General features: G+C 40.1%; 2 protein-coding genes across 9 annotated transcripts in view; one reads left to right on the top strand and one right to left on the bottom strand.

Moving 5' to 3' along the window:
* The window catches only part of TREML1 (triggering receptor expressed on myeloid cells like 1), a 78746-nt gene extending 58549 nt beyond the window's left edge, over nt 1-20197 (top strand). Inside the window, exon 6 of the mRNA XM_013062537.2 lies at nt 18098-20197. Within this exon, the coding sequence (XP_012917991.1) occupies nt 18098-18136 (39 nt within the window). The 3' untranslated portion in view covers nt 18137-20197. The remainder of the gene's footprint in view (nt 1-18097) is intronic.
* On the bottom strand, nt 745-27297 carry NFYA (nuclear transcription factor Y subunit alpha). Of its 8 annotated transcripts, none has more exons than XM_013062502.2 (9): nt 19977-20108; nt 18340-18426; nt 15396-15542; nt 8763-8894; nt 8474-8579; nt 6318-6484; nt 5025-5198; nt 4100-4201; nt 745-1336 (listed from the first exon to the last, which is right to left on the bottom strand). In XM_013062502.2, the coding sequence occupies exons 1-9, from the start codon at nt 20049-20051 to the stop codon at nt 1283-1285; spliced, it is 1044 nt and encodes a 347-aa protein (XP_012917956.1). In that variant the 5' UTR covers nt 20052-20108; the 3' UTR covers nt 745-1282. The 8 variants fall into 8 exon arrangements, with proteins under 8 accessions (XP_012917956.1, XP_012917977.1, XP_012917972.1 ...); XM_013062523.2 differs by having other exon boundaries at nt 6318-6466; XM_013062518.2 differs by having other exon boundaries at nt 18343-18426.
* Nucleotides 27298-27610: the final 313 nt, after the last annotated feature.

Here is a 27610-nt window from a genome sequence, read left to right as displayed (position 1 = left end):
TCCAGATAGAAACTGTCAAAGAGCAGTTCTCAGACCTCTTCCTTTCCATGCTTGTTAAAAAGTTATAGTATATATAAATGTGAATTACTCTTTTCACCTTAGTGATCCATCCCTGGCATCCATCCACTGGAGAATCATGCTATGTGGCAACACATGGGTATATATACTACTTTCTCTTCTGTTGGACTACAATACGTGTGAACACTTTTCTTCCCCTAATGTTGTCACAAAGCCTATGACTGAACATCTCTAGGGGCACCCGGGTGACTCAGTCATTTGAGCACCCAACTCTTGATCTCAGTTCAGGTCTTGATCTCAGGGATGGGAGTTCAAGCCCTGCACTGGACTCCACGCTGGGTGTGTGGAGTCTACTTTAAAAAAAAAAATCTTGTTTGGCTCTCCATTTAGGAGTTACTACAAATGTCCTCAGCACTTCAGCACAGAAGTTGTATGGTTTTTGTTCTCTACTTAGGAAAGGCAGTTTCAAGGTCCAATACCCTCTAAATTGTCTTATAAGTAGCAGAAGCAAAAACTATGGTCCAGATGATCTATCAGCAGACAGACAAAAGACCACAACTTGCCAAAGCTTAAAAAAAAAAAAAAAAAGAAAAGATTCAGGAATTTATACTTTCAGTGCTTGAGACTGGTTATTCTATCCCCAGAGTTAGCTTTTCTTGGTTGGAGTCCAAATACCAACTTATCATCTGGTAGACAGAGATTCCTATTATTACCACAGATAATGAATATATCTCAGACAATTTATTGTTTCCATGTCATGAGATGGAACTTCCTTGCCTGGAAGCCACCTCTGAATACAAAGTGTCCAGTGAGTCAGCATGAGATCCCACATCAGAGGGATGGATGCTGCTTAGATTCCATGGGAAGGAGTGGGCATCGGCTTCCCTGATTTCAGTCTTGGTTGAGAAGGTTGTTCTCCCTTGCTAAGATGGCTGGCTGGCTTCAGAAGCCAAAGTAAGTGCTGTGTGTGCACTTATGTGCACAGGTCCCTTGCATCATCCTAATCCACGAAATGTCAATGTCATCAACAGTCTGAAATAGGTCCTGTCTGAAAGGGCGAGACAAAGGCTTGCGACTTCAATTTGCCAGACATTGCTGCAATTATAATACTGAGCCACTTATTAAAAACTAAGTGGTTTGTCCTGTAGAAAAGGGCAGCACGGAATCGTCAGTGTCCCATTGGAAGAGGTGATCAATTTCCAGGAACAGTGGGAAACAACGGCCAGGAACATGACCTTGATCTGCTCCATCATAGGGCCTGGGGTTAGGACACTCGGATGATCTGTGTCATTGCTTCTTCATCTGCTTGGTTTGGATCCTAGAGACAAAGAGTAATAGTGATTAAAATCCTTTGTGAAAGTAATACGGAACTCAAGGCTCTCACTTTTCATCACCAAGGGGAATACACAGAATTTCGCTAAGTAAGCCAAAGGCCACGAATGCATCTAAGTTGACCGACGTGGATTAAAATGCAGCTTCGTAAGGAAAGAAGAGATTAACAAACCTCTGTGTAAAACGACTGTTAAGTCTGGCCTGGCATTCCACTTCCAAACACTCCAGAGTTGACACTGTATCTCTTTCCTATGAGAACCTGTGTTGTGTTTTACCTTTCAAGTTTAAGGGTCTTTTAAGTGGCCAATAGAAACTGTCATGTTGTATTTTTGTGCCATGATTTTCTGATCATCATATTTAAATACTAAGCACTTAGCAGGGCTGGAAAGGACATTGACATTTGTGTTAATGCACTCATTTGGTAGATAAGCCTGAAGAATGGATGGATAAAGTGATTTGCCTGGACTACAGTAAGAAAGTTAGTCAGCAGCCCAGCAAGAACCAATGCCCAAATCTCCTGGCTCTCATTTCACTATTTCTTAACTATTTCCCTTTTCTTTTCACTAAATTTTGCCTGCCCCCTCTCACTGAAAACCTGCAGTGTTAAGACAGGGATCAGTCCTTGGAAGCTTTTTGTAACACTCCACAATAACCGCCTTCAGTTCCTCCACACCAAAGCTCTGAAGCATCAACTGACGTGATCTAAGAAAAAGCTAAAAGATTTCTGGAGGTGGCAGGACTGCAGCGGGGTCCGGGAACAATGAATAAGAATAATAACCAGCATTAACTTAGCCCTCACCATGCACCAGATAATGTGCCAAGCTGGTGTCCAATATGGCTTACTGTATGAAATCCCCACAATGGTCCTATGAAGTATCAATAGCAGCCTACTTTATAGGTGAAAGAACTCAGGCCAAAGGAACCTGAGTAACTTGACCAAGATCCTGCTAGCACACAGAATCAGGAGTTCCTGGCATAATGCCCACAGATGGCACTCTGTAGCCACACACTGCATGAACAATGAGAAAGGAGGGGCTCCCAGACTACAGGAAGGAATTAACAGCACTGAAAGAGGAGTCTGTGCTCCTGTGTGGAAATACTGATGATTCCCAGTTGGACACTGAAAGAGATGAGGAGGCCAAGCTGCTTAGATGTCATACAGAAACAGTGTGGGATCAGATGCAGTAAAAAATAAAAACCAGCATGCATCCTTGAGCAGGGGACCAACATGGTTAAAAAACCACTACCTTCTAAAGACCGATTTGGTGGTAGGATAGGTGGGATGCAATGTCACACAGAATAAAGTAGCAGGAAATGGGAGGAACCATGAACTCAACACACATTTACCGAGTGCTTGTTCTGGACTGGGTATTATGCTAAGTCCAATCAATACAATGGAGAACAAAACAATCCTCTACTCTCTACACAGCTTACAGTCTAGTGAAGGAGACGTTGACTGAACAATGACACAAATAAAACAAGTTGATTATTATGATGCTCAAAAGAAGAGGAAGATGTGAAAAAATAATGAGATTGAAGAGACCTACTTGGGCTCCAGCCTCAGACTTAAACCAAGACCTAAAAGATAAAAGACAGTTATGCTTTATAAATTAGCTATTTTCAAGACAAAGGTCCTATGGCAGGAGACAGATCAATGAACTGTACAGCAAGAGCATAAAGACCATGAACAGGAGGAAATGAAGCCAGATGTAGGCAGGAGCTCGATTGCACACGTGCCTTTTTGGCCATGATAAGCACTCTGGATTTTAGTCTAAGGGCAAGTGGGAAATGGCAGGAGTGGAAGGGTTTAAGCAGGACAGTGATGTGAGATGACACACATTTTAAGAAGACCACACAAAGATGTGAAGGAAGAATGGACTAGAGAAGCACAAGAATGGAAGAAAGGACACCAGTAGGCAGCTATTACATGAATTGAAGCAAATCAAGGATTTCTTCAGGCTGATGCCAGCTGGAAGGGAAAAAAAATGCTGTTAACTAATTCGGATTATTATTTTAAAGGTAAAAGCAAGAGGACTTTTTCAAGAACTGGACAATTTAAGCTTCAGCAACTGGGTGGATGGACAGGTCATTTACTGAATGACTGGTTTAGGGATAAAAAATAGAACAGAAATCAAGAGTTCTCTTTTGGATATACTAACTCAGAAATGCTGATAAGTACAATCAGTGGAATCAGAGGTAAGAACCAGTGAAGTACAGCAGTTACAGTAAGTTCTGGAATTGCACCAGGTTTGAATTTCAGGTACACCATTTTATTAAGTATTTTACCTTGGGCAAACTACTTAACCTCTCTAAACCTCAGATTCAACTGTAAAATGGAAGTTAGAATTCTTACCTCATGGGGCTTGAGGCTGCTATACAGGGTCAATGAAAAAAAAGTTCTTACAAAAATGCTTCATGTAATGGCTGGCACGCAGCAGTTAAGTGTTAACCTGCTGATGATTGTGCTATTACACTAGGAGACAATAAACTTTTTCTTTTAAAATCAAGAAAAATGAGAATTATAAGAAGGAATTACTAGGAATAACTGGCAAAGATGAAAAGGAAGAAAGGGCACTTGACTGAACACTTTTAGTACTTTAAGGCAAAAAGGAATCTGAGAGAGACATCAATGCATTCAACTTAGAGAATGTAGTTAGTCTCTGGTGTGAAAGTAAAAAGAGGACTCTGAATGCTCTTCCCAAGAAAATACAAGGCAAAAAGAGAAGAATGAAATGTATCCTCTACTTACCTGCATATGGGGACTATCCTTTTCTTTTGGAGAGAAAAACCGTCCACCTTCACCCCGCTTCCGAGCCATGGCGTGACGGTGCCGAGACTCGTGCAGGTATTTCTAAAACCAGAGAAATAAAGGTACTAGTCGGAAGCAGCACAGTTAACTCATGCACAGATTCTATTTTCTGAAGTTCAGGAGAGGTGTCATCAGAGCTGCCAGTGGCAATTATGAATTACATTATTACAGAGAGAGCTTCGGAGGAAACACTGGTAGCAGCTGACCATATATTAACTCTCATAAAGACATGAAAGCTAAACGAATAATAAATAAAAAAGATTTCCCAAAGGTGTAGCAACAATCTCTACCTACCCTTTCCCATACACATCCTCTCCTTCACCTCATTAACAGGCCAAATTTTAGTTAAGCAGATGACTGCTCAGTAAAAAACACACAAAAATCAAAACCCTGCATTTCCCTGCCTTGTTTGCAGGCTTAAGTTGGCCATGTAATTAAGTTACAGCTAATGAGATGTATGGAGCTTCTTCAAAGTTTCCTTGAGAAAGAGTGCCTTTCTTGTTCCCTTTCTACCTAAGCTGGAGCCCAAGCACTCACCCTGGACTATGACTGGCACACTAAAGTATCAGAACAGTGAGACTGGAGAAAGCATCATGAGGACTGTGGAAATGGGCTACCAGCCCAGGACAATTTCTCTCTGGATTTCTCTTGTGTAAGGGAAAAAATAAACTCTTTTAAGCCCCTGTTACTGTTTTGTTATGGTAGCTGCAGCCACACAGAGCAATGACAAATGCAAACTTGTATAAAGCTAATAGCTACTTACTTTCAATTGTTTGGCAGGTGCTCAAGGAAACAAACCATATAAAAGGTAATTTCAAAAGTAGAACCCTGCCCTTTCTCTTCCTTCTTTCAATGTTATACATACCCTTCTTTCCTTTGGGATTTTTCCTTCTGCCTCTAGTTTAGCCCGGGCTTGCCTCCTCTTTAATATACGGTGGTACTGTTTGGCGTTCACATAGAGAGGCTCTTCTTCGAGCATCTCTGCCCCAGGGAGAGGGATTCTTTGGATAGCAGGTACTGAGCCAGCACCGGGCACCATCTACACGAAAAGAAAACCACAGCTTATTAAATAGCAGTATGGACACAGGGAACTGCTTCTCAGTCCTGTTACATTATTTTTTCTAAATGCTACAAAGAGTAGCTTTTATAGAGCACATAGTTAAATACAGATTCCTGGAGAACATTTATACTCACAGTCTGCATTTTAAATCAAAATTCCAGAGGATTGTCATAGGGAACCCAGGAGTTACAATGTCCACCTATGACTCCATTTCTAGAAAAATCTGCTGCCATCTAATGGTCAGGAACAGTAATCATAGACAAATAGTACAAAGGTAGGTTGACCAAAATGTCTACAGTTACATAATTAGCTACTTAACTTATTAAATAATTTAAACCTAATTTTTCTAAGCACACTAAACTAAAAACTCTACTAAGTATATGATGAAACCAGTAACAGGTTTCCATTCCCAACTTTCCTTCCCAACTAAAACAACTTTGAATTGGATGTGTTGTTTCTTCTTGTAGCTTCCTCCACCTGTGTGTGCAGGCTTCTACTACTAGTTCTTAATTTACCCATTTTAAGTATTGTGTCCTGCCATCCATTTTGGACAGGAGGCCTTAGCCTCCACTTACCCCACTACTCACCTCTCCCTCCCTATCTTCTCAATGTATTCATAGCATACATGTTTTGGTTTCTTTACTGACTACAATCTGAATTTGAGCTTACTTTTTATTTCACTGGCTGTGGGCAATATATTGCCGACTTCCCAAAGATTAGTAGCCTGTGCCTACATTATTTGAATACTGAGTAAGATTACTCAAAAGCAGACATTTCTACTGTTTATTCTCTGCTCTATCTCTATCTAGCAGCTAGAATAGTCCCCAACACATAACAGGGGCTCAGAATGAATTATAATGCATTGTAATGTTTCTTATAGAAGTAGATCTCTGTAAATGCCTTAAGGATCAATTCAACCCCAAGGGGCCAACATTATCAACAAGCTTTATTAAAGACATCAAATTACATGTCCAAAGCGAGAATCATCCCAGTAGACCAATGAGCCGCCCCTCAAATTACATGTCCAAAAAAACAGACAAAGGGATATATGGAAAGATAAATGACAGAAACGGTGAGGTGAAGAATCCGTTTTCTTACCATGACCATCCCTCCTGAATTGACCACATTGCCTGCCACTGGTAGTGTCACAGTGACAGTCCCTTGCCCACTGCTGGTTGTGTTGGTGTTGGCTCCTGTCTGAACGATCTGTGCTCCTGCCAAGCTGGCTGCTGGGATGGTGATCATGCCTGAAACAGGGACTGTAACTTTAAGAAAATAAAACATAAAACAAACAAAAAACAGGTACACAGGAAGAAGGGAACACAGTTAGTCCCTCTTCTATCTGGCACACGCTTATTTACCTGGAAAAACAGTACAAAGGGAGAAGCACTCTCCTACTCTCTGTGTGGTTTGCTACATATAAGCCAAGTGATCACTACCTTTGATATTCTAGTCACTGTCTGGATTCCAGTTCTGATAAAATTATCCTTCTAGTGGATACCTCCCTAGGTATTCCAGTTCAATAGCTGGTGAGAAAGTTTGGGACCTCGTCTTCTAGAGGTCTGACTTCAGCTATACCACTGTTTTTGTACATATGGATAATCTGTTTAGGATGGAGATTTTACAAATTTATAATTTGTTTATTCTAAACTGACAATGACTCAACCTGCTAAACCAAGCACTCCATGCCCCAAACTATCACCAGTACCACTTATGGATTTGTTCACCATTTTCTGTTTGAGCCCTGGGCTCAATGTTGTTCAGGCTTTCTCCTGAGTCACAAGAGAGCAGACCTACTGCACTCACTGGAGCTTGTATACTGCTAAATTTTAATCACAAGTAAAAGGTTTTTTGTTTTTTATTTGTTTTTTTTTTTAATTTTTAATTTTTAAAATTTTTTATTTTATTTTATTTTATTTTTTTGGAGACAGCATGCATGGGGGTGAGTGGGGGCAGGCAGAAGGAGAGGGAAAGAGAGAATCCTAAGCAGTCTCCATGACTAGCATGGAGCCCAGCTTGGAGCTTGATCTCACAACCTTGAGATCATGAGCTGAGCTGAAATCAAGGAGGCTTAACTGACTTGATTTGATCCACCCAGGTACCCCCTCACAAGTCAAACTTCTGCTCACAGACTCAGATGTCTTTTCCAGATTTAATTATCTGACAGAGGCTTCCAAAAGCTCAAGTTCAGTTTGAGCCATCTCCTCTTCTCTGAAGTCCCTTCTCCTCCCAAGTCAAACAGATTTCATTGCTCCTATGTTTATGTACAATCTTTTCCTAGAACATATTTCTATAAAGCCTCGGCACTGCATTTATTTGGTCACATATGTGTCTCCCTTAATAGATTAGAGGTTCTCTAAGAAGAAAATTCTTTCTTGGGGCGCCTGGGTGGCTCAGTGGGTTAAAGCCTCTGCCTTCGGCTCGGGTCATGATCCCAGGGTCCTGGGATAGAGTCCCGCCTGCATCAGGCTCTCTGCTCACCAGGGAGCCTGCTTCCCTTCCTCTCTCTCTCTCTCTCTGCCTGCCTTTCTGCCTACTTGTGATCTCTGTCTATCAAATAAATAAAATAAATAAATCTTAAAAAAAAAAAAAAAAGAAAATTCTTTCTTAGTGAAGTGCTGCATACATAGTGGGCACATAATAAGTCTTTTGGGAAAAAACTAATAATAAAGTAGACCAGAAAAAAGAAAAGAAAAAACAAAAAAACAAAAAACCCTGTTAAGTAGCAACAACACTAAATGCCAACTTAACTTCTGATCTGTTTCTTCCATTACCAATAACGAAACTGTATTTCCAATCTTCTATTTAGAAACATTTTTCCCCCCAAAGAGGTTCAAGCTTCTATAATTCCTAGGGACAGTCTTTTAACAACCACTGTAAGATCGCCTACAAATGTTACCAACACTTGTATGAATGACAAGAAAACAACAATCAATGGAGATTTAGAAAAAATTTTGTTATTCAAACCTATGTTGTGTGTGGGGCCTCTAGGTGGCTCAGTAGGTTAAAGCCTCTGTCTTAGGCTCAGGTCATGATCCCAGGGTCCTGCTCAGCAGGGAGCCTGCCTCCCTCGCCCCCCACCTCTGCTTGCCTCTCTGCCTACTTGTGATCTCTCTGTCAAATAAATAAAATCTTAAAGAAAAAAAAAAGTATGTGGTGTGGAGATCACCACAGAATTTGTGGAGCAGTTATTTACTCAAAGAATAAAAAAAGATGCCCCCCAAAGACCTACAGAAATGCACAGGCACACTTACCTTGCTGTAGAATGGTGCCATCTGCATTCACTGGCTGATAGACAATGGTTTGCCCTTCGGCAGTCTGTGCCACTTGCTGTCCCTGGACAGCAATCTGCTGCTGGGTCTGAAGGACAGAAATCATGACAATTTATAATAGATTCCAAAGCTACCACAAAGGACCATTCTTTTTAAGAAAAGAAAATAACATTTTCTATGGTTTTCTTCCCCACTTCTACACCCGTGAAATATTTGGCCCGTCCCAATCAGTTATGCTCTTGGGTTAAGAGAGATAGATCATGGGAATTACCTGGGTCTGGCCAGCAGTGACTGCTGTCTGGGGCTGCTGAATGATGATCTGCTGGGTCTGGCCCTGCTGGCCCTGCACCTGCACAGCCTGCCCACCCTGGATCTGAATCTGTCCAGGTGGGACTAACTGTATCTGTGCAAGAGAACACAGAGAAAGGTTAGTATCCTGCTGGCACTGGTTTCTTTCGGTCCTGGAGTATTAGGTACCCAAGTTCCTCTAGAAAGCAAGAAAGGCTCTGAAGAGGAAAAAAAAAAATCTTGTTCTGTTCTTTATTATAAATTAGATATAAGTTGTTTTCTATTCATGAAACAATGGGGGAACTTTGGCTGTTGTCTAGATGTAAGATGATTTTAAGGAATCAAAGTCAGTTTTAAAAAAGATGATATATAACCATGCCTGCACGGTTATATATATTTTTAAAGCATATTCATTAAAAACATTGTGAAGTATTTTTCATAGATAAAAGAATATTATATATATATTCAAAATAATTCCTGAGAGAGTAAGGGAACACAGATGCAACTAGAAGACTGATTATGTTTTGATAAATGTTGAAGCTGGGTGGTAGGAATTCATCATACCATTCTCTTTGTTTTTGTCTATTTAACGCTCTCTATAATAAAATCTTGAAAAAAATGTTATTCTATAAATATGTATATACAAAAGCTTTAAACATACAGAAAAATTGAGACTATCATATTAGAAACCCATGCAATCACCACTCAGATTTCACAAATTAACTGCCATATTTGTTTCATTTAACATTCCCTTCCCATCTAAAAATTATTCACTGTATTAAAATGTGATCATCCTCACAGAGCATTTTACACGTCTACCCATAAAAACCTATCTATAGGTTTTAGTTTATAAGTTTCCCATAAATAATACATTCTATCTTTTTGCAAGTTTGATCTGAGTGTTATTTCAACAGACTAGAGTTTTTCCCCCCTTTATTCTGTTACTGTAATGTATTACATTGATCAATTTTACTATGTGGAAGCATCTTTGAACTCTAGGAATATATCCCATTTGATCATGTTGTGTAATTTTTAATATGCTCTGGATTTGGGTTTGCCAGTATTTTAAGGAGGGGGGAACTCCTGCATCGATGAGCTGAAGACAGACACTTAACCGACTAATCCACCCAGGTGCCCCATTGATTGATTTTTTTTTTTTTAAAAAGTAGGCCCCACAACCATCATGGAGCCCAGTGTAGCTTCAACTCACAACCCTGAGATCAAGAGTTGGATGCTTAACAGACTGAGTTGCCCAAGTGCCCCAGGTTTATTTTCTATTAGCACTCTGAATGTATCAGTCACTGCTTTCTGGCCTCCAGAATTTCTGATGAGAAATCTGCTAACAATCTTACTCAGGATCCCCTGTAAATCACTTTTCTCTTGGTGCTTTCAAGATTCTCTATTTGTGGCTTCCAAAAGTTTAATGGTTATGTGTCTTGCTGTGGGTCTCTGAGTTCACCTTCATGTCTTTCAACAGAGTTGGGAAATTTTCAGCCATTTCTTCAAATATTCTCTCTGAACTTTTCTCTTCTGAGACTCCCACAATGTATCTGTTGGCACACTCGATAGCAGACTCACAGTTCACTTCTTTCCAATGTTTTCTTCTTCTGTTCCCAAGATCCAACCACTTCCGCTGCCTTACCTTCATCAATTCTTTCTTCTATCTGTTCAAATTTGATCTGAACCTTTCTAGTCAATTTTTCATTTTCATTATCGTACTTATCAGTGCCACAATTTCTTTTCAGGTTTTCTATCTCTTTATAGGTTTTTCCATTTTGTTTATACATTGCTTTCCTGACTTTTCTAACATCTTCTTGTAGTTCTTTGGGCACCTTTAGGGCAGTTATTTTTAAAATGTTTGTCTTATAGTAGATCTATTTTTTAAAAGGACAGTTTCTAGATTAGTTTCTTCCTCTGAATGGGCCATACTTTCCTGTGTCTTTGTAGGCCTTATGATTTTTGCTGGAAACTGCATATTAAGTCAAATAATGTAGTAGCTGTGGAAATCAAATTCTTTCCCTTCCCTGGGATTTGCTGTTATTGTTTTGATTGCTATAGGCAGTCTCTTTGCCAAAAAATCAGCCTAAGGCATAAACCCAAGGCCTTTTCTGAGCCAATGTAGTCCTTCCGAGTATGTGTAGTCCTTTTCTAATTTTTCCAAATATTCAACTTCTTTTGAGTGTCCTAGAGTCTAAAGTTAAGCTCTCAAAAAGGGGAAAAAGACAAAATGAAGGGGGCAGGAAAGGGTGCTGGCTTTTAAAAAATTCCCTAGCAGCACCTGGGTGGCTCAGTGGGTTAAGCCTCTGCCTTTGGCTCAGGTCATCATCTCAGGGTCCTGGGATCGAGCCCTGCATCAGGCTCTCTGCTCAGCGGTGAGCCTGCTTCCCCTCTTCTCTCTGCCTGCCTCTCTGCATACTTATGATCTCAACCTCTCTGTCAAATAAATAAATAAAATTAAAAAAAATAAAAATAAAAAATTCCCTAGCAGTCACTTCAGCTAGAGGGAGAGGGACTTATACAACAGAGGTGTAAGGTGGGATGACTTAGGCTGCCTCCTCCTTCGTCTGCACCTCTGATCAGAAGTAGCAATGAGTGATCCCTGATTTTAAAGGATGGCATCTATTTTGTTCACCTTGGCTCCTATAAGCTGCCCAGAGGTTTAAGACCTGTGTACAGCTACCTGCTAGGCTGCTGGTAGCTGCTACTGTGCTAAGAACTCAAACTTACTGAAATTATCTTCACTGTAAGTCTATGTCTCCCCCTATAAGTAAAAAGCTTTCAAGAGTTCCAAAATGGTTTGTATCAGATAGACACTGCCAGTGCGATTATTGTGTAGGGTTGGCGGAAAGATTCCTGGAATGTCCTGCTCCACCACCTTCCCAGAATCCTCTGTCTAGGTCTTCTTAATGACTTTTTCCGAATACTTAGGTCATAGTTGGCACTGAGAAAGTAGTGGCAAATACATAAAGAAGTAAACAAATTTATTTAGTTATCTGAATCTATTTCCTGAGTTTCAAACAGCCAGGGATACCTGCTATTAGTCATCTGGATTTCCTTTTCCATCTATTCATATTCTCTGTTCATTGTTATTTTGTAGCAGTACATAAACATTCTTTATGGATTTTGGACACAAACCAAATTATGTGTGTTGAAAGTATCCCCTGCTTATCTGTACCATGTCTTTTATTTATATTTTGATGTATATACATTTTTATTTTTAAGTAGTCACATAAATTGTTTTTCTTTAAAAAATCCTTCTCTACTCCACAACATAAAGAAAATTCTCCTGTAAATAAAATCTCAAAGTTTCCAAGTATGTTTGTTTATATTTATACTGTAAATCTACCAAGTATATAGTATGAGATACCGTGTTTTCTTTTTCTAGGTCATTCTTATACTACTTCTTCACTGGTATTTTATACTATTTTTAATTATACATTAACTTCCAATATTCCTGCATTTATTTCTTCACTCTCTACTTTGGCTCCACTATCCTTATTAAAAGCCAGGGATCTTAATTTAAAATTAAACACACATTTAGCATGTATCTGAACATCTGTACCTTTTCTAAGGGGATACAAGTTTCAATGGAATTCTAAAATAGAGCATGCAATTCAAAAAAAAGGAGTACTGTTCTAAAAGATATGGTTATTCAAAAAACACTAATGAGAAGCAATCTCTAATAAAAAGGGATTGAAACCTTAAGCATTTTAAGGGAGGCTAAGGAATCATACCTAGAGCTTTATACATGTTAACAGAAAAGAATTTCTCCAGGGTGGTTTGATTACTTAGAGTCCTACTAGGAGGGAAGGGAATGAAATAAATAACCCTTTCAAAGTCTCTTAAAGGCCAAAATATTCCCCATAAAATCAGAGAATTCAGAGCTGGAATGAATCCTAAACATCACCTGATATAAAATGCATTTCTGGAAGAGAACACTGACAATCAAATGACTTGGCCAGGATTAGAAATCCTGTTTAATGGCAGACCTGCGAATGAAGTCAGGTCACTGCATTCACAGTACACAGTTCCTAGCATTACATCATTTCCACTCAACAGTGGAGAGGAAGGTGTGGCAAGGCGGGGGTTGGAGAAGAGGCAATGGGAAGGACAGAAATGAAATAGCAGTACAACACTGCGGCAAACACACACAAAAAATATATTTAAAGCCTCATACATTTATGCATAGAGCAATGTGGAAGCTATTTTTAATCCTAACTACAACTCTATCTTGGCAAAAATATGCCAACAGCCTTAAAAATGATCTTACCCTTTGCTCAAGCAATCCCTCCACTCCAAAGAAATTACTCTAAGAATTCAACTGGAAAATAAAGCAATCACACTCAAATACATTTATAGTGATCTTACCTATAGAAACAAAAAACAAAAATACAGCAAAACAAACAAAAAATCCCAGAATACACTTTGCAAGGAAAGTATACATACAATTACAAGGGTTTATATAAAAATTAATTTAGATTTATAAAGTAGTGTGATCATGGCTGGGTTTTTCAACTTCTATTAAATTCCCCCAGAATACCTAAACCATTGGAATCATTTTAACTGTTAAAACAAAATACAGATACACTAGAAAGTTAATAGTTCTCCCTTGCCCCTGCCTCTATGCACATAACCCATGAGTGTTTAGCTATTCATTACAGAAATCACATAGTATATATAATTCTCTGCAAATTATTTTTCACTAAAAATACTTCAATATCTATTACCCCTCATCCTTTTTAAGTTTTTTAATTTTTATTTATTTATTTTTTAAAGATTTTGCTTATTTATTTGACAGAGATCACAAGTAGGCAGAGGGGGCAGGCAGAGAAAGGGGGGAGCAGGCTCCCTGCTGAGCAGAGAGCCCAACTTGGGGCTGGATCCCAGGACCCTGGGATCATGACCTGAGCCAAAGGCAGAGGCTTTAACCCACTGAGCCATCCAGGCGCCCCCCTCATCCTTTTTAATAAGGACAAAATGCTCCATATATGAACATACAGAGTATGATGTATTCAGCAATTTCTTTATCCTTATTGATGGAATGGACATATGGGTTACATTTTTTTTTTTCCTAGTACAATGCTGCAATGTTTTTGCCCATTTTTCCCTGTACGTGGGTGCTTTTCTTCTTACACAACAGATTCTCAGAAGTGGGGCAGAAAGAGCAAAGGTTTATATTTATATATTTAATAGTGATATGCCTTCAGAATTTGAAATTATAAACAATAATGTTTCATTTTCTCTACATCTATTATAGCATTGGACATAAACTCTTTTTAATTTTTACCAACTCAATTAAAAAATCCCTCTAGTTTTTACAAATCTGATGCTACCGAGCTGCAGGTCTTATTTTATCTTTGTTTTCTGTTTCTAAATCGGTCTTTCCAGTGGATTTACCTAAGCACTTTACTGGTCTGTTTACAGAATCTGCCTTTATTCACCCTTTCTACGTTTTTGTTAATTTTCTACTTCATTAATTTTAACTTGCTTTTTTGCTCATTTTGTTCTTTCTTCTTTGTTCTTTCTCTAACTTTGAAAGGGAAATACCATTCATTTTTCAGTTCTTTTACAATAAAAGTATTGGGATGCCTGCATGGCTCAGTCAGTTAGGTGTCTGCCTTCGGTTCAGGTCATAATCCCAGGGTCCAGGGACTGAGCCACATGTCAGGCTCCCTTCTCAGCAGGGAGTCTGCTTCTCCCACTCCCTCAGCCTGCTGATCCCCTTGCTTGTGCTCTGTTGGCAAATAAATAAATAAAATCTTAGAATAAAAGAAGTATTTAAGGGTTACACATTTTGCTCTAAGTACAGCTTTAGGTGTGTGTGATGGGTTTGGACTGAAGCATTTTTTTTTCATCACTTGCTAGATAATCCATATTATCAAAATGAAATGAATATCATATCAAAATATCATATCAAAAATGAAATGAAATCTGAAAATGAAAATTTTGGACTTGTAGCTATTTTTTTTAATACACTCAAGTGTACCAAAAAACTCCCAACTTTCAAGCTCCTATGAGTAAACAGACTACTTCAGAAGCCAGGGCATTATACGTGCTCTGTAACATCTTAAATCCCAATATAAAAACACCGAGCTAACTGACTGCATTCTGAAAGCCAAAAAAGCCATGTTAGAAATGAAATGGAATATCCAAAAGAATAGCTACAAGTCCAAAATTTTCATTTTCAGATTTTCTTTCATTTTTTTCCAAGTAATTTATAATTTGGATTATCTAGCAAGTGATGAAAAAATAACCTTCCTGACCAAGAACAGTTAATTTCCGAGGCACACTATAAATTCTTTCAGTTGCCAGAAGTTCCAAAGAAGATCAAACCAATGAATTACTTCTAATAAACTGGACTCTCATCTTTTTGTATTCTTTATATACTGATTCAAGATCATACCTAACATTTTAGTCCTTACCAGAGACATTCCAATTTCTTTAATTCTTTTGTCACTTGTGGTACAAAAGCAGAAAATTAACTAATTTTGTGAATGTAGAGTGGCAAATGATTAAATGCCAAATCAACAGTCAAACAGTTTCTAACAAGCTCTTCTTTAAAACCTCTACTCTGTTACTCTGATATTCTGTCTGAACATTTTTTTGCAACGCTCACCTGCTGCAAACCCTGAGTCCCAGACACAGGTACTTGCATGATGGTTTGACCTTGTCCACCAGGGACAGCTTGGACCATGATGGGCTGGCCAGTTGATGTGATTAATTGGCCTCCACTGACCTGTACCATTAATGGCTGCCCCTGAACCTAGAAGGAAATAAGATAAGAACAATGAAATAACCTAAGACACAAAATGGTTTTTACCAAAGATAATCACTGGAACTATTCTGTTGCCTTGGTAGAGGGGGAAAAGGTAGAAGAGACACTAAGAAAGTAAGTCTCAAGTCTCTGTCTTTAAGTTATCTTCTTTAAAAATGCTCTATCTTTGACTAAACGCCAAATTGAACACTTTAAGGTCAGATATAATGAAGTATATCCAGGGTCTTGAGGAAGTCTCAACAGACATAAGGCATTTGTCATCAAATACAGGCTAAATCCATGAGAAGCACTTAATCAAAACATCCAGACTATGTGCCTTTTGAGACTATCATTCAGGTATAGTTTCTAGTAAAGGCTGGAGAGGAGGCAATGAGAGGGAAGGCTGATGGTGGTGATGGTGTGAGTGCAAATTCTACATAACCTGGAAGGAATAAATCAAACCACATAGTAATGACTCCAGAAGGATGGGTAGCAAGCAGCTCTGGAACCTTATGCAGAAGACCCTTTCTCCCTATAGTCTCTCAAGCATAAATGAAATATACAACTTTTATTCTCTGTATCACTCTGGGAATTCTAGTCCTATGGTTGTTTCAAGAGCCCACTAGGGAAGGCCTAGAAATATTTTCTGATCAGTTTTCAAGCTCTTTGGTGAATTCCTCACACTGGACCCTCCAATATCTGCATAGTTGTTTTAGTTTTAAAAGAAACAGTGATAAATATGGGAATTAATACACTCAAGTGTACCAAAAAACTCCCAACTTTCAAGCTCCTATGAGTAAATAGTACTTTACAAGCCAGGGCATTATATACGTGCTCTGTAACATCTTAAATCCCAATATAAAAAACACCTAGCTAACTGACTGCATTCCGAAAGCCAAAAAAACAAGCCATGTTAGAAATGAAATGGAACGTCCAAAAGAATAGCTACAAGTCCAAAATTTTCATTTTCAGATTCTGTCCTTGAGGAATAATTTGAGGAATTATTTGTAACAGAACACAAGAATATTCATATGACTAAAATATGAATTCTAATTCTTAATTCCCTTGAAAAGTGTGTTCAAATAACAGTAATTGGTTAAAAGGTCAGTCTTCCCTAGATGAATAGATTAGCTATTAAGGTGCCCTCTTCCTCATCACCACCACCACCACCAAATGCATCAGAATCTTTAGGAACATTTAAACCCTAAGTTTCATAAACTGTTCATTGAGAAATTCCCCTTTACTTTTCAAAGGACTTTACAATCTGATTCTCTCATGCTTTCTCCCTTCCTTATCAAATTAAATTCCCTTTGCTACACCAATGTTTGCATATACTCCATCAGAAAGGATTGTTCTGAATATTTATTAAATGAGTAACTGCAAGAAGTATTAAAAATTCTCCAAAATAATGAGACCCCCAGAGGAAAGGTTTTCATCATTTACATAAAGTCTTTCCATTTCTTTTAAATAGAATCTACATAAGTAAGAAACATAAATTTTAAGGCCCAACTGTTCATAAGTTTCTGACTACCCATCATCTTGAATTTCTCCCCTCACTGACATGCTAAATGTATACATGATAAACCATTTGAGACTCCAAGGAGCCCACTGTGTTTACAACATATGAATGATTACAAGGACACATGCATCAGACAAGAAGCCATACAGTTAAGAGCATGTTACATTCCCATTCCACAAGGGGTTAATGACAATACTGTTTTATGTATCAATAAGATGAAGCAAGCATGAAAACATGAAGAACAAGCTGTTGAACTCTGAGATTTGAACATATTTAGGAGTACCTATAAGCTCAGCATTTTTTCAGTCTAATTTATGTCCAGAACTAACTGCATATTACCATCAGTTACTACATGTGGTAGGGCTAAAACGATTACGATGAGGGGCAGGTAACTGCCAGGTGCTTCAAAGCACTGAAGTAAGATGCCAGTTCTACATTCTAAGTCCTACTTTGAATCATTTCCATTCAATGGAGGAAAAAAGGAAGGGCACTCAAATTTTGTCAATTTCTCAAAACAGAGTCATTTTCATCAAAGTAACCCACAGACAGAAAAAAAACTTGGGCTTTACTCTCATTTTTACATAGGCACTGGCCAAAATCTAACCCCAATTTAGGATATTTAGCTTGGCAATACATAATGTTAGGGAACTGCTCTAGTTAAGAATTCTTATAGGCTGTAACACCTAAGACTTATAGAAAGCATATTCCACCTCTGTCTGAGGAAGAGATACACGGTAATCTTTGCAAATGTAGTAATAAAACTGGACATGGTTTCCTCAGGAAAGGTAGTGAAAAGGCAGCAGCTAAGAGATTAACAAGATTCACTGATCAGATAAACCTTGCAAAGTAAAAGGATTATTCTGCAGCTGAGTTGCCCTTTTAATAAAAATAAAACATAATCTAACCCTAGTTATTTTTTATTCCACTATGATAAATACAAATAGGAATTTTACCGTGCATTCTGATCATAGAGCTTGAGATTTAAATAGATTTTAATGTCACTTGTAAGAATTTCTTACCGTCGCTTATACCATTTCCTTCCCAGGTATTCCCAAAGAAACACAACCGCCAAATTCAATTTTAGAAAATTGATACTGGGGTCGCTACACAACTAGGCACGAAACATTGGGGAAACTGGAATCTTAAAAGCCTCAAACACAAGTTAACAGCATCAAAAACATGCAACTGGCTTTGCCATTCCTCCTTGAGATCCTACCACAAACAGCACCAGACATGAGGACAGAAGAAGTTCATGCAGGGCTTACAGAGAATCAGAGAGGGCACCACTACCTGGAGGGTCTGGACTTGCTGGCCTGAGGCGGATGCCACCTGGGCCTCAGTCTGCAACTGGACAGCAGTGACACCACCCTGCTGCTGAGAACAGGAACAGGAAGAGCTTGAAATGTGTCAGGAAGGAAATGGAGAGTTCAAGATATGAGATCACCTTACCTCTTGTGGGAGAGGGAGGGAATCTTCTTTCAACAGTCCCACCCAAGAAGACTTTCAAAACTGTAGAGACTCCCTATACTGAAGCTGTTTTGTCATGGTAGCAGGATCAAAGATATTAGCCCTCTATCCCCAGAGTGAAACTCAAAACACATTTCCATGACTCAAAAACAATAGTTGTCCATCATTAACACAATTTTTTTAAATGAACTCCTTCCCTCCAGAAATAAGCATTTGATCCTTCTTCTTTGAGTTATCTTAATGCTTTTTATTTCCTCAAATGAGTTCACAACAACAAAGTTATCGGGTTTTTACAGCTTTGAAGCTACAGTGAAGAATTTCTGGGACTTAAATGTAATGACCAGATAGGAAGAATGAAGCAATCACTGTGAACCAAAATCATCTTCATGCTGGTCACTGCTCTCTCATGGCCCCAAACTAAGATAACTTCTACTCAATTGGATTACCTTAGAAGCAATGTTTTCAGTGATTTAACCTAATTTTTATATCCTTTAATGATAAATTCTGACAGAAAAAGACTTTATCCATCAGGGCGATTCTGTGAATAGAAGGCCCTTTGTGGAATCCCCTTCCCCAAGCAGGCAGCTGAAGGAGGCTGCCAGAGACATAGCAGCTGCGTGTGGAAGGAAAAGCTAGCGAAGGCCTTTAAGTAATTACTTTCTTTTAATCAAAAGTTGCTTCCTTTGATCATTAGCTAGGAACAAGTTACCATCAAAACAGCTTTTGCACTCCCTATCATCTACCTTTCTGTATTCTCTAAGTTACCTTTGGAAACAAAACATTCCCCAATCTTGGCCTAAGGTCAAATAGATGCATAATGAATATCTTTTCTTCTAGGGAGAAACACAAACTTTTACTAAAATAAAAAGCTAGTAGAGAGCATCAGAAAATGTAATCTCTGTATAAATCTAAAAAAGCAATCTATCTTATTAAGGAATAAACCAACAGGGGATTCCTTTCTAGTATGTGCTTATTCGTAAGAGGGGCTAAGTATTAACCTCATGTTGAACTACAGCTTTTCAGAATAAGCACCCTGATGGATCAAATCAAAGAAGAGTGGGTTTCTTGGATACTGACTATCTTGGTTTATCACTATGCCACAGCCTTGAAAGATCACAAAGCTAGTTTAATCAAGAAGAGAAACAACAAAACTGAATCCAGAAAAAACAAAAACAAAACCCTCCACATTTCCATCTGAGAACAGACCAGGTTTTGACTTTAAGCAAAATGAAATGGGCAATTCAGTATTACACAAGACTCCTGAGAAGAGTGAATTTTATGTTGTCATGAACTGAACACAGAGCTCATGAAAGAAATCCCAGCACAACCAATCTTCAAAAAGCATTCTGGCACAAGTCACCAGACCTATTATTTGTAAGATCTGGGACCTCTAAATAAATTCCCCACTTGAGTGGTGCTCCAAAGCTGTGCTGTTTAAAGCAGTTGTACTTCCATACCTGCTGCTGAATCTGTCCAGCCTGCACAACAATCTGCTCTGTCGAACTATTGCTGTTTGCTGTATACTGCTCCATGATCCCTCCAAGTTAGAATCCTGTCCACAGTGAGTTTCACTCAGGAGATCCTAGAAGACTGCGAAATGCACTCCTATTAGAAGGGTTGGAAAGAAACTGAGATTGTTAATAAAAGCCTTGCCAGATGATTAACATTGATAACTTAATGCTGTGCTTTATTCGAAAGTAAACAGGGTAAGAGAACAGGAAACGTTCATTTTTGACATCATTTGTAACTAGGATTACAAGGCACACTCAGGCCAACAATACCATAATGCCATTTCACATGTCTTCAAAGTGCTTTTAGTCATTTCTGATTGGCAGCCTTACCTTCAATACTACCGGGGGAACATTTCAAATTTAGGAATACTCATGAAACCACAATATCACGTTTTTACAAGGCCTATTTAACACTGGTTTTAAGGTCTGCACGCGTATTTTAGAAGATAAACAGTTTCTTTATTTTGTAGCACATTCTTGCAGCCTGCCAATAAAATACCAAATGTGTTACTCTAGTTCGCTACACATGGTCTGCAATGTAAAATTTCATGGCCTATTATTTAGTAAGGAAATTACCCAGACGTGAAGTTAGCCATTTTGCTTATCAAAATCTCCATTAAGTAGTATTAAGAAATACAAGTGAAGGTTTAGGAATTTGCATTTTAATCCAGAGCAAGAAATAAAAAGCTATACTAATGGCAAAAATGATGTTTATAAATAGAAGGAAAAATTTTACATGACATATTAAGGCTACAAGTTTCTCTAGAAAGAACTTAAGTTTCCCCCACTCTTACATTCAAATGCCAACCTAATAGACCTAATTCCACTCTACCCTTTATTATATAATTTTAATTTTTTTTTTAATGGCAATTTCCAAACCTATGCAAGAACAGTTATCGGAGCGGCCGAGATGGCTCAGTCAGTTAAGTGTCAGACTCTTGGTTTTGGCTCAGGTTGTGATTTTGGGGTCGTGAAGTCAAGCCCTGCTTTGGGCTTCATGTACAGCATGAAGTCTGCTTAAGATTCTCTCTTTTCCTTTCCTTCTGCCCCTACCCACATTAGTGCACATTCTCTAAATAAATCTAAAGAAGATTCTCTCCCTCTGTCCCTCCCTTTGATTATGCGTGCACATGCATGCTCTCTAAATAAATAAATAATCTTTAAAAAAAAAAAAAAAGAGAGAGAGAGAGAGAGTACTGAGAACATCATTAATGAGCCCCCACAGCCATCTCTAATTCTTACCCCATGGTCAATCCTGTTTTACACACCTCATCTACTTTCTACCCACCCCTGAATTATTTTAAAGTAAATACCAGACACTGTAGTATTCTAAAATTCTTTTTTTAAAAAAAGATTTTATTTATTTGACAGAGAGAAACACAGGGAGAGAGAGAACACAAGCAGTGGGAGTGGGAGAGGGAGAAGAAGGCTTCCTGCCAAGCAGGGAGCCAGACAGGGGGCTCCATCCCAGGACCCTGGGATCCTGACCTGAGTTGAAGGCAGACACTTAACGACTGAGTCACTCAGGCGCCCCTGTTATTCCAAAATTCTAACTTTATCTCTAAAGAGGAAGGACTCTTCCTTTGTCGTTACCATCACGTCACAATATCGTTTCTATAGTATAATTTCAAACATTAGAAAAGGAGTAAGTCCCTAAATATTATCAAATATTCAGGCCTTGGTCAAATTAATCCTGCTCACTTAAAGACTTTTTAAAAATAAGGATGCAATTAGATAAATAGAAATGGTACTTGAGAACCTTAGATAAATTTGACTCAAAAATTTAAAAATTATACCAACTACCAAAATTATACCAATTACCATCAAAGAGTAATTCACCTTGGAAGTATGAGAAAGGTACATGTATATATAATCAAAATGTAGATAAATCTTCACCCCCAATTTTTCTCCAGGCTTTCATAAATTCTAAAATTCGAATGATAAAGTTATGTGAGCTAAAATGAACTGCACATTACGTAGGCAAAGAAATGCACTACTCTCCATAAAATCACACATGGTAGATGAGATTAATCACTTGTAAACTGTCTCAATATGGTGTGAGAGAAATAAAAATATATTCAAGTGCATGTGCAAGTATTTAGGAAGAAGTATATTTAGGTCTAAAATTCACCCTGAAATGCATCAAAAAATAAGACGGATTGATATATGAATGGATAGAGATACCTGATAAATCAAATATGGTACAGTGTTAACAAGAGATGCTAGGTGATGGGTATATGCTGGGGTTTATTGTAAAATTCTTTCAACTTTATTGTATGTCTGAAAATTTTTATACTAAAATACGTGTATAGCTTATTACTCATCACCAAAATGGTATGCAGAGTAAGAGTGTAAGAGCCATAAATAAGTGACAGGATGACTGTGCCATCACTGCATGCTGTTCTGTGACCATATGGTTCTCTAACTCACTACGCTTGCTCTGATGGAATGCTCACCAAGCAACTATCTAACTATAATTTGGATTTACATACAGATACGCCAACAGAAACCAAATATGATCAGTAACACAAATGAACTTGTTATTTCTCATTGTATACTGACAAAATGACTTTGATTTTTACACCAGTTCTCTTCGGAACCAGTTGACTAAGTCGGCTCCTGAGGTTCTGGAACAGTAGAGAAATCAAGTTTTCAGCAACACTAAATGGCTCTGCCAGGGAAGTAAATGGTCTTCCCTAAACTACCTTGTCTCTAACTTCACTACAATGTATTTATGTTTATAAACTAATAAAATTAAAGAATTAAGGATCTTGGTAACAAAAGAGTGTAAGTGATTCCATTTACATGAAACTCAAAATGCAGGAGAAATTTGACAGAGAGAGAGAGAGAGAGAGAAATCACAAGTAGGCAGAGCAACAGTCAGGGTGGGGTGGGGTGGGGTGGGGAACAGGCTCCCTGCTGAGCAGAGAGCCCAAAGCAGGGCTCGATCCCAGGACCCTGAGATCATGACTTGAGCTGAAGGCAGAGGCTTAACCCATTGAGCCACCCAGGTGCCCAGAAATCTAGAGACAGAAAGCAGATCAGTGGTTCCCTGGGACTGGAAAGGCAGGGCAGGATAGGGGTGGGAAGTTGATCAGGATAGAGCACCTGAAACTTTCTGGGGTGATGAATATGTTTTATATATTTTTATCATGGCAGTCGTCACATAGGTATATAAACCTAAGCTCATCAAAATGAACACTTAAAAAAATGATTACTTTATGTCTTACTGTATCTCAATAAAGTTGATTTTAAAAATTGGGATCATGAAGGAACATCTTCTTTCAACACTCCACCATCTACTCCCCTGCCCAAATCCCTTTCCTGTATGATATTTTTTTCCATGACCACTAATTTCCAGAAATTTATTTTATGAAGGATACGAGAATGAGTAAAACAGAACATCATGCAGATTTTCCCAACTAGTTTATGCTAGTAATAAAAACACTTCAATCCACTGTACATTGAAGGGTAAAAAAGGAAGCGGTTCTCAATCTAACAGCATTTTTCTTTCCGATGAATGAGGGATTCAGGCTGCAACATGATACTGAGACTGATAATGGTGAATATGTACACAACTGGTTTCACAGAAGCTATGTGCTCCTACTACCTTGAGCTTCAGTTAGCAAAACTGCAATACAACATGACATTGTGTATCCTCCACTGCTTTTCTGTCCAACATTTGAAAAAAATTAAGTCAGCCAGATTTACTCAGTCTAGCTCTCGATCCTAACATAGTTTTGGATGTTTCTTTCTCAAAGAGTGTGTGTATATTCTTGCTAGCATGAAAATCCTCTTCCTCCCCACTTTAAGGTGCAGAACCCTAAACATAGCTAACTACCAGTAACCCATTCTACGTGTCCCTACACATTTTAAAGCTAAAACTTCCTGGGCTGCCTGGGTGGCTCAGTGGATTAAGCCGCTGCCTTCGGCTGAGGTCATGATCTCAGGGTCCTAGGATCGAGTCCCACATCGGGCTCTCTGCTCAGCGGGGAGCTTGCTTCTCTCTCTCTCTCTCTCTGGCTGCCTCTCTGTCTACTTGTGATTTCTCTCTATCAAATAAATAAATCTTTAAAAAAAAAAAAAAGCTAAAACTTCCAAATCTCAACCATAAGCATGTGAAAGCCCTTTGGAATTACTGTATTTAACAATCCCTACCAGGTAAAGATTGCAACAATGCCTTCAATCTTCTTGCCCACAAATCACTGCACACCTAACAGAAAAAAAGTAACTGCAACAAAATGTCCACAAGTGCTTATCTTTATGTAGCATAAGATGCACAGATACTTCCTACTGTATTGTAAAAAAAAATAGCAGCATCACCCACTAAAGTGACTTCACAACTCAACAAATGGGTCCTCATCTGTGTTTGATAAAAGACCAGAGAACTAAGGACTGTCCAGCTTCCCTACTGTCCAAGGGATTTCCAGACTGGAGTTCCTTATTTGTTCCTTGTCTCCACTAATGAGGCATCATTTGCCAGACACCATCCTGAAGGTTTCAGAAATAAGAAGAAAACTCTGATAAAGATCTTAACTTCAAAGAGTCTTTAAGTTTGGTAAAGAAGTAAAAAGCTATACTGGAACCCTAAGTGAGAAACAAGGTAAATCAGTAACAGGGAGAAGAGGCATTTCTTCCACCTGGGCATAGGTTAAGTCAAGGAAGGCTTTAGGAAAATGTAGCACCTGACCGGTCCACAGTGTGAGCAGAATTTATACATGTGATGATGTGGGAGGGGCGGAGTACTCTCCATAAAGAGCCAGCATAAAAACAAGAACAGAAATTTCAGGATATGAATAGCAGGCTAAAAGGACCCATGTCAAGAGAAAGCTAGAGGCCAGAATACTACTTCTTGAAATTCCAGGCAAAGAAGTTCTTCTGCAGACGGGTGGAGGCTTTAGAGATGTTTAGCACAAGAGCAGCCAGACTCTAACTTGTAACTGCCTTTAAGAAAAGTCTAGTGAAAGTGCCCAGTGGTTTTAAAGAGGCTCTATATATCCATTTTTACATACCAAGGTTAAAACAATGTTTGGAAAACAAATATGTTCCAAAAAACATATCTGAACGCATCAAATGCATTCTAAAAACTGAAAACAAAAAAACCCTCTTCGAAGCTTTAGTAGTGGAGAGAGCACTGGACCAGGAAGAGTTTTCTGAAATTTGTCAGTTTCATGACCTTTAATGTGATCATAAAAATGGGCACCATATACTTAAGACCCAGTGCACTTGCCACGACTTAGAAGATGATTCACATGAATAAAAACTTTTAAAGTCCTGGGAGAAAAATCTTCCTTTCTTCCCCCAAATTCAGCTACTGTTGTACTGCAGAAGCCCAGAGTTCAGAAATTCATTTTTCAGACCCCAGAAAAAAACACACCCCAGGATTTCTTCCATCTGAACATCCAAAACCCAACTATTTCTGAAAATCCCTTATCAAGATATACAAGTCCTTTTACCACCTGGGCCTTCCAGCCTCAATTCTCCTGAGTACTGTCCAGTGACTTCCCCCACCTTTCCCCTCAAACACAGCGCAGTTTGGTGTCTCTGCACATGCTCTTCTCTGTGTCTAATGCCCTTCCATTCTTTCTTGTCGGAAGAAATTCTATTGTCATTTAAGGCCAATGAAAAGTGTGGCAACATCGAGTCTGACACCGAGGTTGTTAGTTCTCACACACCAGTAACTTCACAGAATTGAACTTGGCCTCCTTATAGCACTAAACTTTAAGTATTATTTAGTTGTTCACTTGTTAATCTCCACCAGGCAGTACGATCCTTAACTGACCTCTCCCTACTTTCTCCCCAGCATATAAAGTGATGCTTGGTACATACTAATTGCTAGAGACATGGCTGTCAAAGAGTTCTCACCCTAACGAAACCCCACAAAACTGTTAAGTTTCTACAAATACCTGAGTAGAAAACGTTAACATGGAATTAGAAAGTATGCTTAAAAAACAAAAATAATAAATCAAGAGATGGCTGTGGGCTGAACTAACGAGTCAAGCCTGACACATGCAAAGTGACACCGAAAAGTGAAAGGAAAAAGAAAAAAAAAAAGAATTCTACATTCCCAAAGAAGGGAGAGTTCGCAAGATGAGCAACGGGGAAAACTAATAATATGAGAAACAAGTTGTGCAGCCTCCGGGAAAAGGAATGCGCAGGGCTGGCAATCTTCTAGAAGTGAGGTTCCAGGCACTGAATGCACTGGCGGCTGTACAGCCAGGACAAGAAAGGGAGACCGCTTGGTCGGACTCCAAGACGGAGGTGTGCGGTTCTGCCCGGGCGAGCGGGGCGGGGAGAAGAGGAAATGACGAGCCAAAAGGGGGTGGTAACGGCGCCGGGCCGGAGACCCGGGACGAGCGTGCTGAGAGGAGGGGCGCGGCGGGGTAGGGGAGTGGGCGCACTAACGGACCCCCCTCCCCTGGCCCGGGAGACAGCGGGGGCGGGCACGCAGAGAGCCAAGGCGGGGACGGGCTGGCTTCCTCTCCCCGCCGCACTCCGGGCCCTGTGGCCGCGGCGCGTACCTTCCCCAGGCCTCACTCGCGACCCAGGGGTACTGCAGACAGGCGGACCCGACTCTCGGAAGACTGGGGATCGCGGGCCCCGCGGGAGACTTCCCGTCCCGAGGGCTGGAGCACGGAGAGTGCAAGGGCGGGTTTCAGTTTTTTTTTTACTGGAACGATCTGGAGAAGACCGCCAAAGCCCCGGGCGTGCGTGAACCTGAGTGTAGGGGCATTCGTGGCAGGCAGGCCACCAACCCCGAGCCTGGGCCTGACAAACTGGGCTTAAGAATCGGGAGAACGGGGAGGCATCCCCAACTGGCACAGGCACCCTGCAAGAGTGTGAACCCGGACTTGCTCGCTCCCGAGGGCGCCATCCTCGCGCGGGGCGGCCCCCTGCAGGCCCCGGCCGAGAATGGCCCGGGACATTCACAGGCCCGGGGCCAGGGCCGCCGGCCGCCCCGCTCGGCTAGGCTCAGCTAGGCTCCCGGGGCTCGACGGGCGCCTGGGCCTCTCCTGAGTGGTCAGCGAGACCCGCCAATCGGGGCGCTGGGGCCGGCTCTGGGCCGCTGGATATTGGCTCCTCACACTCACCGTGCCTCGCTCCCCCGGTTCGCTGCCCGCGCTGATTGGCTCCAGTACCGGACCCCGAAACCCAATCAGAGGCTCCAGCCGCCGCTGCCGCCGCCACTGCCGCTGCCTCGCAAAATGGCGAACCCGAACAAAGGGGAATCGGGCCTCCCTCCAACCGCCTCCGCGCAGGCGCCTCTGAGACCACGCCCCCTAACCCCAGCATCGGGCTTGCCCCACCCCCAGTTGAAGGAGCACCGCGCAGGCGTGTCCTGAAGCCACGCCCACTTCCCTGATTTGACACCATCGCCGGCTAAAGGAATACGCAGGCGCCTTCTAGACGCGCCAGATCCTTGAACTCAAACACCGCCCTAAACATAGTACTACGCAGGCGCTAACTATCTCCTCTGCCAACTGCCCTCCCCTTTCTCTGCGGCCGCTGGAGACACACCACTGGGGCTCATGCGCAAGCGCCGTTCTTCCCCACTTGCGGTGGGCTGTCTCATTACGCAT

The sequence above is a fragment of the Mustela putorius genome, unplaced genomic scaffold (assembly GCF_011764305.1).
Source record: "Mustela putorius furo isolate JIRA1106 unplaced genomic scaffold, ASM1176430v1.1 tig00003983_pilon_pilon_pilon, whole genome shotgun sequence".
Taxonomy (NCBI): Eukaryota; Metazoa; Chordata; class Mammalia; order Carnivora; family Mustelidae; genus Mustela; species Mustela putorius.
Note: the sequence above shows the minus strand (reverse complement) of the source record. Positions and strands in the feature narration are given on the sequence as shown.